Consider the following 17,701-nt stretch of genomic DNA (forward strand, 5'->3'; position numbering starts at 1 on the left):
GCGGGGACTACTGGCACCTGCCACCACACCCAGCTATTTTTTTTGTATTTTTTGGTAGAGAAGGGCTTTCACCATGTTGCCCAGGCTGCTCTCGAACTCCTGGGCTCAAGCGATCTACCCGTCTCGGCCTCCCAAAGTGCTGGGATTACAGGCATGAGCCACCACGCCTGGCCTAAAAGCTCTGTTTTCAATGGTAAGTTCTGGAACCCAGTCTGAAGCTATACAAAAAATAACACCAATCGCCAAGGGGTCTGACCTCATCCTAGAATGCCCTCGAGCTGGGGTGATTCCCTAGGGAGAAAGGAGGCAGCTCCAGGTCTCACCAAGGTCGGCCAAATATCCATTCTCTCCTGCTCTGTCAGAGACATGAGGGACTAAGGGATGTCACCACTAGTGAATAAGAGAGTGATTCAGAACTACCTCTCTGCCCTCTAGCAAGGCTGCCTGCCAGGAAAATAAAGGCTGGCTTTGCAATTCTAGATTTGTGTTTTGGGATCCATGGACTGAGATGACTATCCGAGGTGGCCACAGAGGCGGTCTCTGGTCACACCTGCACTGGTCAAAATTTGAAGACTCCAGGCCATTCTGTAACCAGTCTCCTACACTAACCCCTATCCCACCTGTGCTGATAAGTCTTCTTTTTCTGATTCTTCTCACCAATGAGTGCACCCTGCCAAGTGCCAGCTGGATACAGTCAGACAACAACAGGGGTCCACAAAACACACACACGGGGGGCACAGACACAATACTGGAGACGCATCTTTGGTTCGATCCTTGGAGAAAGGTGTGAAAACACAATGTGGACTGAACCCTGTTTGAGGAGCTCGGCTTTCCTCGAAGAAGAAACTGGTCCGTATCTGAACAGGTTCTCTGCCAGGCAAGCCTGCTCCCAGCTCCCAGCAAACTCGCTGAGCTCTGGGCTGCATGAGTTCTGTGGGCCCCTTGAAATCCGCATCACACAGAGGTAACGCTGCCATCTCGCCATCCGAATTATGCTCTGAATTGTCACGATCGTCTTTTCTCTCTTTCTACAGAACCAGCTGTGACCGTGTTCTATGCCTCCCAGAAGGATCAGGGCTATGCCTTAAACAACAGGATGAACACAGGACCACCGAGACGTGCCCTGCCTGTGGGCCACAGCACTCCACACATCACCATAGTGGAGTGAGAGCTTTTTTGCTCTCCACACTGACCCCTCCCGTGAAAACACGAGTTTGGTGGAATTGCTTCTCATCTCTCCATCCAAGTTTTAAAAAAGTATGTTATTTCCATTTACCGACATCACATTTTTTAAAAAAAAATCTCTTTGGAAAAGATAATTCAATCATTAGCACGTTTCAACAACAACAACAAAAATCTATCAAAATCTTGCTAGGGAAGTGAGTGTCTCCTTCAGTCTCTCTCTTCTGTCGCGTTCCCCACCGTTTGCTTTGATCTTGGTCCGAAGCTCCTCTCCGTCTTCCTCTGAGGATCCTGGGCCTGCCCCGGGCTCCTGCTGGCCTTCGGGGAGTCCCTGCTATGAAAGGCGGGGCTGCCACACTCCGCAGAAGAAACGTGGCCTGGAGGAAAGACTGCGATGTTGTTCTCTCCCTGTGACTGTGGCCAACCGCTGTGAGAGGCACACATGTAGCACAGTGTGAAGAAAGATCTGGTAACAGTCCATCATCTGATGGCCCCAGAAGGCTGATGCCCCGTTTTCCCTCCAAGCCTGGGGGAAGTGGGAACTGGAAGGGGTTGGTGAGCGGTTGAGAGGAAGGAAGATCTGAAAGATAGAGATTGGCTGCCCCTGGAGCCAACCCTCCTGGCGATTCCAGCATCTCTGGGGGTCCCTAAGTGAGGTTGGGTTGTGCAGGCTTTGGGTCTGTGGATTCAGCTACAGGTGGGATACTGCATGGCAGGAACCAATGGGGCCACTAAGGATGCTCCAAGCGAGGCCTTGGAATGTTCACACCCTGACAGTTGTGTGGAGCTCTGTTTCGTTGCTATTTGCTAGAGATACCCCACATCCCGCTGGCTCAAGTTAGCACTGGGTCTTGACCCCATCGGCCATGTCAAAGGCAAGGTTCACGGGGGCCAGGGGCTGCAGCGGGGGCAGGCTGGCCTCCAGGGGCCTATCTGCAGATGGCTGCAGACTCTGATGGCGCTTCCTCAGCATCTGTCCGATGCCCATCATGGGGAACCGGCCTCGGCTTTTCACACAATTCGGGCTCCCCAGAGGCTGCATGGGGCCATTGCTGGGAACCGGAGGTGGGGAACACAGGCCCTCCTCTTTTGGGGGGCTGTTTTTATCTTCATGAGCAAAAGAGACCAGAGTTGGATGCAAAGGAGTATGGAGAGGCGACATGCTTCCGGACGGCAGCCCCGGGGACAGCGTCCTCTCGCTGGAATTTCTGCGAGCCAAGCTGACCGGGGAGTTCAGAATCCTGTAGTGATGAGAGGGAGACAGCACTTCTATGTGGTCGTCTCGGTCCACAGACTCGAAGGAGCGCACCATGTCCAGCATCAGGGGGTCTTCCTTGTGGGGGATGCCGGTGCTTCCGGACCCTGGCTGATGGGACTCTGGTTTCTTCACAATCCTCGGGGTCCTGGGTGGTGGCACGGGGATGAACTCCATGGAAGAAGAAGCCACACAATTGGAGTCAGAGGTTTTGCGGAAAATATTGCGGCAGCCAAAGGAATCTGCACACCAAGAAAGCGTAAACAATCATGAGGACGCCTGGACAGTGTTCACAGCCCTTCTCCTGCCTGCTCTGACCTCCAGCTCAACTGAGACAGTTCCCCGCCAAGGTCAGAAGAAACCAGCCAGCAAACAGCCTTGGCTACTTTGCAAAAGTCACCAGCAGCGTGTCACTCTCCCCACAGACGCCAGGCAGTCTTTCTAGGACAGAGGGATAGAGGGCTGGCAACAGGAGGTCTCCTGGATTCCAATTTGCCTCATGGCCCCAACCTAACATTATGCCTGCTTTTGATTGCTTAAAATTCTGGATCCTAGGCAGCGGTGGCTCATGCCTGTAATCCCAGCACTTTAGGAGACCAAGGTGGGAGGACTGCTTGAGCCCAGGAGTTCAAGACCAGCCTGGGCCATATGGCAAGACCCTGTCTCTAAAAATTTTTTTAAAAATTAGCTGGGTGTGGTGGCATGCACCTGTGGTCTTGCAGGTGGTACTTGGGAGGCTGAGGTGGGAGGATCACCTGAACCTCGGAAGTGGAGGCTGCAGTGAGCCTTGATAGCACTACTGCACTGCAGGCTGGGTGACAGAGCGAAATTCTGTCTCACAAAAAAATGAAAAAAAAAAAAAAATCTGGACCTTGCCAAAGGATCTTGGAATAAAAAAGGCACATATACTCAAAAGCATATCCATAAAATTCCCAGAAGCACACCAAGGTCCCCTGACTGAACTCCCGCCAATCTGGTCCTTGGACAGCCCACACTGGAAGGCGTGCTTCCCTCGTGACTTTTAAAAAATTTATTTACTGTGGTAAAAAACACGTAACAGAAATGTTATCATCTTAACCATTTTTAAGTGTACAGTTCAGCTGTAATAAGTATATTCACACTGTTGTAGAATCAATCTGCAGAACTGTCTTCCTGTTGCAAATCTAACACCCCATATATATCCCCACGCTCTGAAACCCCCGGCAACCACCATTTTACTGCCTGTCTCTATGAATCGAACCACTCTAGGGACCTCATATAAGTGGAATCACACTATCTGCCTTCAGTGACTGGTGTAATTCACTTAGCATAATGCCCTCCAGGTTCATCTGTGTTGGAGCATGTGTCAGGATTTCCTTCCCTTTTAAGGCTCCCTCATGACTTTTGATCTGGATGGAGCCTCATCCAATTCTGAACGGGGGTAAAACATCATCCATCCATCCAGTTAAGGCAACGTGCCAGATCCCCATGGTTTCTGTCTCTGGTTGGCACAGACTAGAATCCAGGTTTGCAAACTGGGCCAGAAAAGAAAGGGGAAACCCTCTACAGATTTGGAGATGAGGGAAATAAAGCCAAGTTCATGTGGAATAAGCTCTGTCTTAGCTTCTTTCTTTTCCCATAACGTTTTATAGGCTCTGCGGAGGCCCAGCTGCAGGAGCAAGCTGCTGCCCACTGGGATCGATTCTGGGAGCAGCTGAGGGCATTGGGAAGCCTCCCTGCCTTGCAGAAATAAACACATAGGCGCTGAAATGAAACTGGCCGGCACAGGCGCCTGAGATGCATCAGCAGAAAGAAGTAAAACTTCATTAATGGCCAAGATCTCCAATGTTCCAGCTGCCACATGGACACTGCTGCCCCTCCCAGATCCACTGCATGCTCTGCCCCAGGGAAAGCAGGTTGCTTTGGGCAATGTGGGGACAGTGGCCTCTCTCTGGGAGCAGCATGGGAGGCAGAAGGACAGGAGACGGGTTCAAGTCCTCCTCAGGCACTAACTGCCTGCTACACCTGAGTGTATCTCAGACAGCCACGGCCCTCTCTGAACCTGGTTCTTCATATTTAAGGAGATTGAACTCCAAGAAGTGTCTCATCCCCCTCAGTAACAGGAACCTCTCTTCTACCTCACAGCTCTGCTTCAGGACGCCCTCGGCTCCTGTGTCCCCTCTCGGCGTTTCTACCATGTGTTAAGCCTGCGCCCAGTAAGGTCTGCTTTTTGCATCTTTTAGCACTCGTCCCAGAGGAGGGAAATTCACGTTTGTTAGTTCTCTGTGATGGGCTGGATTCTGACTCAGGTGAGGAAGCCTATATATGCATCTCACCTCATCTGCCCAACAGCTCCGACAGGTGGGAGCCCTTACAAATCCAGTGAAGACCCTCAGCAGTAAAGGAACTTGCACCTCTGCAGGCAGCAGAGCTGGAATCTGAACTCAGGGAGATACCCGGTCTCCGCTCTGCACGCCATCTCTACTCCCACAGTTCCTTACAGCCACATCTCTACCCCTACAGTACCACACACCCTGACCTCTGCTCTGCACGCCATCTCTACTCCCACAGTTCCTTACAGCCTCATCTCTGTCCCTACAGTACCGCACACCCTGACCTCTGCTCTGCACGCCATCTCTACTCCCACAATTCCTTACAGCCTCATCTCTACCCCTACAGTACCACACACCCTGACCTCTGCTCCTGCAATACTGTGCCTCCCAAACTCTGTTCTGACAATATCATCCACCCCAATTTCTGTTTCCACAATACTTTGCGCCCCATCTCTGTTTTCCCAAATCCTTCCTGCGCAAGTGGCTAATGCCACACAGCTTGGTCCTGGACTGTGCTCAGGCAACCTCAGGTCCATGAATCCTGCCTTTCTGTGGGCACAGGAATCATCTCTGCTCTAGGGCCCATTCGACCATCTGCTGTGAGGGCTACACAGTGGACACGCAGCCCAACACAAGTGGCCTGAGAGAGTCCCCAGAGCTGACCCACCTTTGTCGGGGAAGCTGGACTTGGAGGCCTTCCGGTCCTTCAGGAGGGCTCTGGTGTTCTGAATCTGTGTCATGAGCGAGGCTGAGGGCTGTTTGTGCGAGGGCAGGTTCTTGTCCAACTTCTTGGAGAATGGTCGATGAAGAAAATCCCCTCTTTTTTCTTGTTCTTTGGGCTTTTTATCCTGCAAATCAGAAGCAAACATATGCACTTAGACACACTCTAGAAGATCCAATGGGATTCCTCTTTGAAAAGTCATCCAAACCAATGAGAGAAACTCCAGCTTTTCAATACTCTATGCTCTCAACTGTGTGTTGAATGAGGGAGGAGCTGTGGCCCAGCCAATGCTCCAGGAAGCCCATCTCCCTCTGCCTGGGCAGCGAGTGGCCTTCAATGGACCCCAGCTCCCTTTCACTGTGCTCTTTCAAAGCCTTCCAGCAAGGACAAGGCAATCCTAGGAGGTCACTTCTTCTGGAACAAGCCCAACAAACTAAGGTGAAGCAGAGAAGGACTTCTGGAAACCTCCTGTCTGCATTTAAGGAGGAGCCCAAAGATTGTGCCCGCAGTAATGGCTTTGCAAAGGCAACTGGGAACATAACTGCTTCCACCTTCACATCAGGATCTATTTGGGGCAGTCAAGTCAAGGAGGTGCCAACACAACATATACAACAAATCCAGGGAGCCCTGAGTGGTCCTGATGGGCTTCCAGCCCTTTCTACCCTAATCATGCGAGAACTTACTTGCATACTTAGGACTCGAGCATATGAAGCTTTTTTTTTTTTTTTTTTCCTTGAGGCAGGATCTTGTGCTATCACCCAGGCTGTGGTGCAGTGGTGTCATCATATCTCACTGCAACCTCGAGCTCCTGGGCTCAAGTGATCCTCCCACCTCAGCGTCCTGAGTAGCTGGGACTACAGGTGTGCACCACCATGCCCAGCTATTTTAAAAAGAAAGATTTCTTGTCGAGATGGGGTCTCGGTATGCTGTCCAGGCTGGTTTCGAACTCCTGCCTCAAGCAACCCTCCTGTCTCAGCTTCCCAAAATGCTGGGATTACAGATGTGAGCCAAAACGCTTGGCAGCGGCCATTCTTTTGGTATACATCTTGCCTTTGTTGTACTAGATGATAATCCATCTGATGGGAATGAATTTGACTTTTATATATCTTCAAGTCCACAGCCTCTGGCATAAAGCCAGATGCTTAGAGAAAGCTTAATAAACAGTTATTGAAATGTTTTTTAAAAAGGCTGGTAGAAACTGAACTGAATTAATTTTGATTCAGTTCAAGCTTCTGGGAAAGGTGATGTCACTAAGAAGCAGCAGCAGTTCTTTTTCCGCCCCTAAAGCCTGTGTTTGGTGTTTACTGTTAAAGCAACCCCACCTCTGACCTCACCGTGGGTGAGCAGGAAAAAAACGCTTTTCTTTTTCACATTTTTGCCCTCAACTTTAACCAGCATTTGCAAACCAAGAGAGCTCATCTAGTTTCCATTCATGTTGTTGAGAAGCTTCTCAGGGAAACGTCTCTTTGCACTTTTACAGCCCTTTCTAATAAGGATGTTCAAAGTCTTTGCAGATTAGAGTTCATGATGTCCAGTTTGTGAGTGGGAAAGAAGACGGGGGAGATGTGGGAAGTGGGGACGCTGAGCCTCGTGGCAAGTGCCACTGTGAGGGGCCACAGCTCCCTGGGAGCCTGGCCTGTAGCTGATGTGGCTGCTTCCCAACAAAGGGGTGACATGGGAAGCCAGGAGAGGCGAAGCTTCCTCAAACTCCCTCCTTAGCACCTTCACAGCTGCCACCAGCCTTTTTTGAGAACACGCGGGGTGCCAGACGCTGCACTGAGGACATGACCCATCAGTCTGCTACCTCCTTTACATGTGAAGAAACAGTCTGTAGTGCTTATGTAATCCACCGTGAGCCCGGTGGAAACGTGGATTTTCCCGGCCCTGAAGTCGATGTTGTCAGCCCTTGACTTGACACCACACTCTCAGAGCCTGGGGCAGGGTCAGGCAGTTCCAGGTATGGAAAGGTCCGGAGGCAGGAATGTGCCACAGTCCTAGGCTCCTGCAGTGGGATCCGAATGTTCCAGAGAAGGTTATGTGCTCCAGGGGCATTATCTGGGATGCCCCGAAGGGGAACTTTCATGGGGGACGTGTGCTCCAGGTCACCTTGGTTGAAGCCAGCAAAGGACAATCACCGCCTTCCACGGCTTTCCTCTCCCTTTGTGTCCGTGACACACCAACAGGCCACCTTCTCTAAGGCAAAGGAGAACCAGCTTTTTGCACACACAGAGACGCACACCCATCCAGCAGCAAACGCAACGTTACCGGCTTTCCTGAAAAATCTGGCAGAATCTCCTTCTAGTTGGTTCCTTTTCTCTACTTTTACGCAAAAGTCACCAGCTCTACCTGCTAACACCTTCTACGGGAAAAAGTAATCAAATGCGCCTTTGTCTCCATTTCCAAACAATATTTGGTAGAAAAGACAGCACTGCAGTTCCTTCCGTTTTCGGATTGCTTTTTAAATCGATCAGCAAACATTTTTTCAAGGCTGTCATCCACAGCCTTGAGAGCTGCCCGTGGCTGTCTAGGTTTCTTTTCATTCCTTTCTAACCCTCCTTGGGTTCTCAAAAACTTAACAATCAAGATGCAAGACTTCTGCGGACCAGTATCACCACCCAGACAGGGTCCAGAGGCACCTAGTGGTGTGTAATGCGTGGGAGTTTGCTGTGGAAAGAGACCAGGGTTGGCCTGTAAGACCAAATTTCTCCTGTCGCTGACAAGAGGGCTATTTGGCAATGAGCAGAAAGCTGCTATGGGGGCAGAAAAAGAGGAAAAATGCACCCCCGGACAGAAAATTCCAGGAAACCCTGCCAAGGCCACCCTTGTTCAACTTCATCCCAAGATCCTGCAGCCTGGTATGTCCTCCAAGAACCCCTAGAACGTGCTTCTCCAGCTGAAAAGAATCAGTGATTTCACAGCAACCGGTTTCTAAGGAGAAATCAAGAATTCACCCCACCTGCCCGCTGTGGGGGACAAACCTCAGAGTCAGTCCACGCACACCGGTCAACAGCCTGGAGAAAGCATGTTTATTTACAACCAGCCAATCTCCCTGCTTTCCAAGCACGTGTTACCAAATGCAACCAATCACCCAATCAGACTTTTTTATTTGCATGGCCTATTTTCTCCAAAAGAAATTTCTTAGGGAGCAGGATGCTAAATTGCCTTACGTAACAGAAAACAGATCTTCAGAGGGCCTATCACATCCCCCTTCCACATGCAAGTTCCTCACACAGCAAAGCAGCCGCCTGCAGACACTCCTGGCTTCCCTCCGATACACTCCAGTACCCACGTGGACTTGAGGGTGGGTGATGGAATTCAAGCTCTCGGTTCGAAGCCTGCCCTCTTGCACCTTCAAGCACAGTTCCAAATCCCCCCAGGCAGATCAGAGAAAAGACCACATGAGGCCCCAGAGGCAAGCCATATACACTAAACAGCTTCTTGTTCTCTATCAACTATTTCCACCCACTGCAGATGTGCACGGACATTTACAAAGAGGGACATTTTGAAAACACGGCCCCATGAACAATCATTTACCCAGGATCCTTCATGTTGTGTATTGTCCCGTGGAGGAGATGGAGATGCCTACAGGAGGGCGAAACCCATCCTCAGCCTCTGAAGTCTGAGCTCCAGAGGGCTGGTTCCCTTTGGAGTCTTTCCTGATGGCTGTGCAACTAGGGGTATGACGGCCACTGAAGAATGACCCCAGGCTTCTGTGTTCCAAAGACCCACACCGCCCCCTTCTTTCCCGGCGTGGCTGCCGCGGGTGCTGCACCTGAGAATCCCAGCCACGGTCACAGCTCGGCAGTCTGAAGTCTGGAGTCCATTCCTTGCTCTCTCCAGAATGTGTTGGGTGACCTTGAGCAATTCACTTCTCCTCGAGGGAGGTGTTTTCCCACGTGTAACCAAAAGTGTGGTTCCTTCCCAGCTCTGGGAGGATAACGATGAACACACATCACACCTGCTTTATCGCCTGAAGAGCACACGCATCCATTTAACAGGGATGGACGCCTGCTTTGCACCCTCATCACCCCAGGCTGCAGGATGGATGGCTGCCTGGGAAATCTGCCTCTTTCCGCATGTGGCAGAGGGGCCCTGGGACCTGAGATGAGTTTTCTTTGAGTAACTCTTATCGAGTCCAGCTGGACGTGGGCTTTTCTGGAGCTTTCCTTCCCTCTGATGATTAGTAAGCCTCACCAGGCTATTTGGTGTGTCAGAACCAAGTGCTGACTGCTACCAGCTGGGATGGCCCGGGGCCCAGATGTCGGTGGCTGGTTGGTTTTGGTTCTTTGCTGCCCATCACATAAGGGGAAATCTGATTTTGCTGCAGAAAAACCTACAAGTGAGTTGATAAAAAGAGGGCTTTGAGCCAGGCGTGGTGGCTCACGCTTGTCATCCCAGCACTTTGGGAGGCCGAGGCAGGCAGATCACTTGAGGTCAGGAGTTTGAGACCAGCCTGGCCAAGATGGTGAAATCCTGTCTCTATTAAAAATACAAAAATTAGCTGGGCGTGGTGGCGAGCGTCTGTAGTCCCAGCTACTCAAGAGGTTGAGGTAGGAGAATCATTTGAGCTCGGAAGGCAGAGGTTACAGTGAGCCAAGATCACAACACTGCACTCCAGCCTGGGCGACACAGGGAAACCCCATCTAAAAAAAAAAAAAAAAAAAGAGGGCTTCATTCATAAATTAGGCCACTGAGCCAGGAAGCTCTAGATAGCTGCAAATCCCATTTCTCATACAGGTGGAAACAGAAATGCACAGCCAGGTGTAGAGTTGTAATGAGACAATAAAAAACAGTCAATTCCACATAGCCAGAACCAATGTGGTCTAACTCACAACAGGATTCGGCATGTTTTACTTCTGGATAAGGATGGGGCTGGCAGAGCCTGCTGCCCTGGGCAGAGACTGACCAACCCTTAGGATCATAAGTGATGGTTAATTTCATATGTTAACTTGGCTAGACCATGGTACCCAGTTGTTTGGCCAAACACCAGTCTAGACTGTTCTGTGAAGGTGTTTTTAAAGATGTGATTAACAGGCCGGGAGCAGTGGCTCACCCTATAATCCCAGCACTTTGGGAGGCTGAGGTGGGTGGATCACTTGAGGTCAAGAGTTCAAGAACAGCCTGGTCAACACAGTGAAACCCCATCTCTACTAAAAATACAAAAGCTAGCCAGGCGTGGTGGTGGGCACCTGTAATCCCAGCTACTTGGGAGGCTGAGGCAGGAGAATTGTTTGAACCCGGCAGGCGGAGGTTGCAGTGAGCTGAGATCACACCACTGAACTCCAGCCTGGGCGACAGAGAGAGACCCAGAATAATAATAATAATAATAAATAAATAAAGTGGTTAACATTTAAATTAGACTTTAAGTCGATTATCCTCCATGATGTGGGTCTCATCTGATCAGTCAACGGCCTCAAGAAAAAAAGAATGAGGTCTTCCGGCAAAAGAAATTCTGCCTGTAGATGGCCTTCGGACTTGAAGCTGCAACATCAACTCATCCAACCTGCTGGTCTGCCCTGCAGATTGCAGACTTGCCAATCCCCACAACTATGTGATCCAGCTCCTTAAAGTAAATCTCAGTCTCAATCTCTCTCTCTCCGTGCTCTGCTGGTTCTGTTTCTCTGGAGAACCCTGACTAATACATCATAATCCCCCAAGTTCTTACCTGCACAGCATGGAATTCAAGATCCCTTGTCCAGGTGTCCAGAGAGGCCTGTGAAAAGGAACAGCCTTCAACAATTCGAGAATCTGCACTTGCTATTTACTCCCTAAATGCTCCCCCCATGGCCCTGCAGCTCTGGCTGAGAATTACTCGTTTCCATTTTCATAGACAGAAAGCAAATCCCGAAATCGCCGTGGAAGTAGGCAGCAGATGTCCTAATTCGTGTGCTGAATAGATTTCCTAGGTAAACTTTTCATTAAAATCTAAGACACTGTGTGGAGGAGTGCTCTAATGATAAGTCAGCAGCTCAATGTTTTCTCAAACAGCAAAGACACCCACAGAAATGTCACTCAGATCAAGAAACAGAACACACAGCCAGCATCTGGAAGGTCCTCCCTGCCATCCCCATGTCCTCTCCCAGGCATTCTGTCCCCCAAAAGTAACCACACCTCTTTTTTTTGAGACTGAGTCTCGCTCTGTTGCCCAGGCTAGAGTGCAGTAGCATGACCTTGGCTCACTGCAAACTCCACCTCCCAGGTTCAAGCGATTCTCCTGCCTCAGCCTCCCGAGTAGATGGGATTACAGTGTGTACCACCACACCCGGCTAATTTTTGCATTTTTAGTAGAGACAGGGTTTCACCATGTTGGCCAGGCTGGCCTTGAACTCCTGACCTCAAGTGATTCACCCGTCTTGGCCTCCCAAAGTGCTGGGATTACAGGCGTGAGCCACTGAGCCCAGCCAAGTAACTACATTTCTGATTTCGAACAGCACAGATCACCGGATCTGATTCTGAACTATATTTTTAAAAGTAGTATAGATTTTGAAGTAAGACACAAAGTGAACATTTTAATATTTGCCTTTAAATGTTTCATCCCTGTGTGGGTTGAATTATATTCTCCCAAAATTCATAGGTTAAAGTCTAACCCCAGGACCTCAGAATTTGACCTTATTTGGAGAGAGAGTCTTTACAGAGGTAATCAAGTTTAAATGAGGCTGTTACGGTGAGCCCTAATGCAGTATGACTGGTGTCCTTTAAAAATGTGGAAATTTGGGCTGGGCGTGGTGACTCACATCTGTAATCTCAGCCCCTTGGGAGTCTGAGGTGAGCAGATACCTTAAGCTCAGGAGTTCAAGACCAGCCAGGCAACAAGGTGAAACCCCTTCTCTACAAAAAATTAGCCAAGCCTAATGGTGCATGCCTATAGTCCCAGCTACTAGGGAGGCTGAGGTGGGAGGAACACCTGAGCCGGGGAGGCCAAGGCTGAAATGAAATATGATTGTGTCACTGCATTCCAGCTTGGCCTGGAAACAAAGAAAAAGGAAGGAGGGGAGGGGAGGGAGGGGAAGGAGAAGGGAGAAAAAGAGAGAGAGAGAAAGGAGGGAGGGCAGGAAGGAAAAAAGAAAGAAAGAAGAGAGGAAGAAAGAAAGAAAAAGAAAGAGAAAGAAGAAATAAAGAAAAAGACAGAAAGACGGGAAGGAAGGAAGGAAGGAAGGAAGGAAGGAAGGAAGGAAGGAAGGAAGGAAGGAAGGAAGGAAGGAAGGAAAGAGGGAAGGAAAGAAGGAAGGAAGGGGGGAAAAGAAAGAAAAGAGAGAAAAATGAGGGAGGGAGGAGAGAAAAGAACGGGAAAATTGGGACAGATACACACACAGGAGAATGCCGTGTAGATGAAGGCAGAGATTGTGGTGATGCATCTGTAAGGCCTGAACCTGGCCTCCAGAACTGTGAAAAGGTAAATTTCTACCCATTTTGTGGTGCTTGTTAGGGCAGCCAAGCAGACGAATCCAGCCCCCCGCCACCTTCTCCATCAGTTTTCTTGAAAACTCCAACATTACTTTGTCATTGTAGAGGAGACCTCCTAGCTGGATTTGACATTTTCCTATCAATGAACACTATTTTTCAAAAGACTTTAACAAAACTGGCCCTGGGCTCTCCATGGCTTTCATAAGCCAATTTAAAAATGATAACCTCCCTACCTCGACCCCCAAAGTCCCGGGGGGTTCTCTCTTTTAGAAAAAGGAGTCTGTTGGGCACACACGATAGGTGTCCTCAGATGAGAAATGCACCCCACTTTTATAGATACAGTCTCTGCCTTTGACAGGAAAAAGAGGTAGAGAAAATGGTAAAGTTGTAAAATCACTGCACAGTAACCCCAAGAGGGAAGTTGTTGCAACTTAATTCAGCTCCTTTGTCTCCTAGGAGAAAACGAACTGGAATCAAAAGGAACAAAGAGGCCACTGCATGCACTCAGTGCCCGGGACACGGCTTGATGACAGCCCTAGGGGACACGGGCCCTGGGCCACACCCTGGTTTGCTCACAATCTGAAACCTCTCTACCACTCCCTCTCCCCATCCAGCTCCACCCCTGCCACGTGGTGCTGAGGACGACTGGAAGGCCCTCGGGCTCCGAGTGGACTTTCCCTGGGAGGCCTGGGCCCTTCCCTTTCCCGAACTAGCCTCACTCCACTTGCTAGGTTCCGCCGGAGACAAGTTGGATCATCTGGTAATAGCTGTCATTTCATTAGAGAAGTATCGCTGCAGTTTAGAGGAAACAAATGGATCATAGAAAATTGAATGCTGTTTGCCCATTAGTGTTCCTATTTAAATCCTAACCGTTAAATATTTCAACAAATGTTTAAACGCTTACCATGTGTCTTCAGGCCAGAGGAAATAATAGAGAAAAGGAATCGGAATGAAAGAAGGGCCCTCTCCCACTAGAGTTCTGGCCCCTTCTGACACACACTCGCAGTGGGGCGGATGTGAGGGCAGCGTGGACCAGGGCGTCAGCAAAGTGGCTTACAGGCCACCTAGGGCACACACTCCATGCACCTAAGTTTGCATTGTTATTTGAGGTCCTCACGAGTGACATGCAAAGCACAAGGGAGGAAGTCTAACAGTGAATTCTGCATCCCCTGGACTCTGGCTGGGGTGACCACCCTCAGTGCAGCTGACGTAAGGCATGGCCATTTGGTGATGGTAACATCATGTGTGTGCTAGGCTGCAGGTATCCCCCTGCCTTTAATCCAGCCAGGTGTCCCACCTGGAATGTCCTACCTATTCCAGTTGCTTGTCCCAGTTCTATCCATTTTCTGAGACTCTGATCAGGGCTCACTTGATCTTTTCATTTGTTTATTGAGCAAATATTTATTGAGCACCTACTACATGCCGGGCATCATGTGGCCTCTGGGAATATCGTGAGGAGCAAAGGGGACTCAGAGCCCACTCTCCTGGAACTCACAGCCCAGAGGGAGAGATGTTAATCAAACAGCCCCAGAACAAATACACAGCTGCAAACGGGACAGGCCCCAGGATGTAGAACGTGGTAGGCAGATAGGATAGATAGGATAAGACTGGATGGCAGAGGTCAGGGAATAGCAGGGGCCCATGGGGAGGTGATCTTGCTTTGGGATCTGAAAACACTTAGGTTTAGCAAAGAGGAGCAGGGAAAACATTCTGAAAGGGGGAACGGCATGTGCACAGCCCCGGCAGGCAGAGAGAGCACAGCAAGCCCTAAGGCTGTGGACTGAGCACAGGGCGGGACTCGGCGCTGTGTGTGTGGGGGCCATGGGGCTGGGAGACAAGGTAGGGGAAGCAAGCTGGGGCTGAACCACACAGGGCGACCACGCACAGAGTCTGCCCGGCAAGTGAAGGAAGCCTCCGAAGGTCTCAAGCAGGAAAGTGATATGATGAGGTGTGAGGGTGAAAAGCTCGCTCTGACGGCCAGGCAGGAGAGAGTGGCAGGCCACCATCCCGGAAGCAAGAGGCTCAGCTAGGAGGGCATAGCAGAAGTCCAGGACAGAGGTGATATGGCTGGGAACAGGTGTGGGGACGCAGATGGACAGAGTGCAGGGGCTGGAGGGGTTTAGCAGTCAAATTGGCAGAACTTGGTGATGGGGTAGCTCTAGGGGTCAGGGGAGAGTTATAGTCAAGGACTCGGGTCTCTTCCCTGCACTGCTGGAGGATGGGGCTGCTACTGTGCTGGGGGGCGGAGGGGGCGGGAGGAGAGTCTGGTTCAGAGCGTGCTAGATTCAAGACCCCTTCGTTCATGCAAGAGAGGGTTAACATTTAGCAATCAACTAGCCAGAGGGGTCTAGAGTTCGGGGGCATCTGGGTCCCCACTACCTGGCTCTCCAGCTTTAAGCCTGAAAGCCACACCTGGGTTTGTGGCTTAGCTCCTGCAGCCACAGCCCACCTTCCAAAGAGCTTGTCTCCATCCTCATCTTCCCCGGGCCCCACAGCCTGTCTTGAGGAAGGGATATCCAGCCTGGGGTCAAGGCCAAGGCCCACCATTCCTCCCCTGCCCCAAGCATCCTTCTATCAAGGACACGTTCTCTCCCTTCACTGCAGCGTCACTGACAGACAGGTACATGCTCACGGACTTCACTTCCCCCTCCCCACCCCCAAATCCACACAACCTCTCTGCTGCCTTTGGCACTTCACGAAGCTGTTCTTTCTAACATGCTCAGGACAACTAGCTGCCCAGTAGACAATGCTGACCATTTCATGTGTGACCTTTCCTCTGTTCCCACGGCCCTCTCGGTCCCCCGCTGGCATCACTGCCTTCTGACTGCCCCACCCCCTGCCCGGCCAACCCCCAGCCCTCGTCTTTGCCAGTTTCTCCTCTCCCTCTGCCCCAGGGTCTATCTGAAATGGAGACCCGTGCCATTGCCCACCTTGATGCTGGGGTAGTTCCCTCTCCTGAGCTCCCGTCACATTCACACATGGGGCCCTGCAGCTGGGCACTCCCTGTCATCAGTGTCCCTGGACACCTGCTTCACTGGCTGCCCAGAAGCCCAGTGTGGGCCCCAGTAACCACCATGCTCCACTGCAGTCCTGCGTGCAAGACAAGCCCGGAGAAGAATCCTTCCAGAGTGATGTGCACTGCTCATGGGATCAGGATGAAAACTTTACGTCGGAAAAGGAAAGAGAGGAGAGGCCAGGCCCAGTGGCCTCACTGGGGCATAGACAAAGGGTCCCTTTTTGATCCCTTCTCAAATGAAGGAACTTCTGGGTGGGTGATATGATTTGTCCCCACCCAAATCTCCCCTTGAATTGTAAAAATCCCCATGTGTCAAGGGTGGGGCCAGGTGCAGATCACTGAATCATGGTGGCGGTTTCCCCCATACTGTTCTCATGGTAGTGAATAAGTCTCACAAGATCTGATGGTTTTACAAAGGGGAGCTCCCCTGCACAAGCTCTCTTGCCTGCCGCCATGTAAAACATGACTTTGCTCCTCATTCACCTTCCGCCATGATTGTGAGGCCTCCCCAGCCATGTGGAACTGTGAGTCCATTAAACCTCTCTCCTTTATAAATTACCCAGTGTCAGATATGTCTTTATTAGCAGCGTGAGAACAGACTAATAGACCTGGGTGTCCCAGGAGAGAGGTTCCCGTGGCAAGGACACTCAGGGGACATAAAGAGGCTCCAGAGGGGAAAGGGAAGAGGTTCCGAGGAAAATCCCTGAGAGAAAGAAGAGCTCCCTTGGCAAAAAGTGAATGAGGGGCCCTGAGGCCGCACCCCACCCCTGGATCTGGAATTCACAGGCACAGTCTCCTAATAAACATGGATGTGAGATCCAGATTTGAGACGATTTGCCACAGGAGTCTAGTTTTCATTCTGAAATCAAAGAGCTGTGGTCTTTTTCTCTAGGTACGTCCCAGGTTACATCAGGTCACCAGGGACAGCTGGCCAAGAAAGCCTGCGTGAACCCAAACTTTCCTGGTCCTCATCTCACTTTCTTCTGATGCCACGTGTTACGCTCAGCTCTATTTTTAAGCATCTCATTTTTTTCTAGCATTTGCATTTTTTTCCTTTTATTTTTAGTTGATGCATAATCATTATACATCTTTTTTATGGGACAGAGTGATATTTCCATCCATGTATTCAATATGTAATGATCAAATCAGGGTGATCGGCATATTTATTACCTCAAATATTTATCACTTCTTTGTGTTAGGAACATTCAAAATCCTCTTTTAGCTTTTTGAATATATATAATAAGTTATTGTTAACTACAGTCACCCTACAGTGCCACAGAACACCAGAACTTATTCCTTCTGTCTAGCTGTAATTTCATGTTCGTTAAGCAGCCTCTCTCTACCCTCCCTTCCCCCTGCCGTTCCAAGCCTCCAATAACCACAGTTTTACTCTGTACTTCTATGAGATCAGTTTTTGCTAGTTTCACTCACATGTGAGTGAAACACTGAAACATCTCATTTTCATTTTGGGAGATCCTGACAGTGGTTTTCAACTTTGGCTGCTTACTGGAACATCCAGGGAGCTTCAAAAACTCCCGATACCCGAGTCTCAACTCCCAAGACTGGATGGAACTGGTCTGAGGAGCAGCCTGGGCATCCAGATGTTCAAACGCTCCCCGCGACTTTAACATGCAGCCAGAGCTGAGAACCATGGTTTAGACACCGCGAAGCCGGTTCCGCTGTAAACCATTTCTCCAGGGCTCCGTTATGAGTGTAAGTATGTGTCTTTTGCTACTTCAGCGTCCTACAGTAATTGGTTTCTTTTCCAATTACTGCAAATGGAAATCCACCCTTCCTAAGAGACCCTGAGG

General features: G+C 50.2%; 1 protein-coding gene across 1 annotated transcript in view; it reads right to left on the bottom strand.

Annotated features, from left to right (window-relative positions):
* Window positions 1-1,936: 1,936 nt before the first annotated feature.
* Window positions 1,937-17,701, bottom strand: part of HUNK (hormonally up-regulated Neu-associated kinase) — a 127,071-nt gene continuing 111,306 nt past the window's right edge. Inside the window, exons 10-12 of the mRNA XM_025381038.1 lie at window positions 11,136-11,183; window positions 5,417-5,597; window positions 1,937-2,679 (exon numbers count right to left, since the gene is read on the bottom strand). Of these exons, the coding sequence (XP_025236823.1) occupies window positions 2,021-2,679; window positions 5,417-5,597; window positions 11,136-11,183 (888 nt within the window). The 3' untranslated portion in view covers window positions 1,937-2,020. The remainder of the gene's footprint in view (window positions 2,680-5,416; window positions 5,598-11,135; window positions 11,184-17,701) is intronic.

Source organism: Theropithecus gelada, chromosome 3, assembly GCF_003255815.1.
Source record: "Theropithecus gelada isolate Dixy chromosome 3, Tgel_1.0, whole genome shotgun sequence".
Lineage (NCBI taxonomy): Eukaryota > Metazoa > Chordata > Mammalia > Primates > Cercopithecidae > Theropithecus > Theropithecus gelada.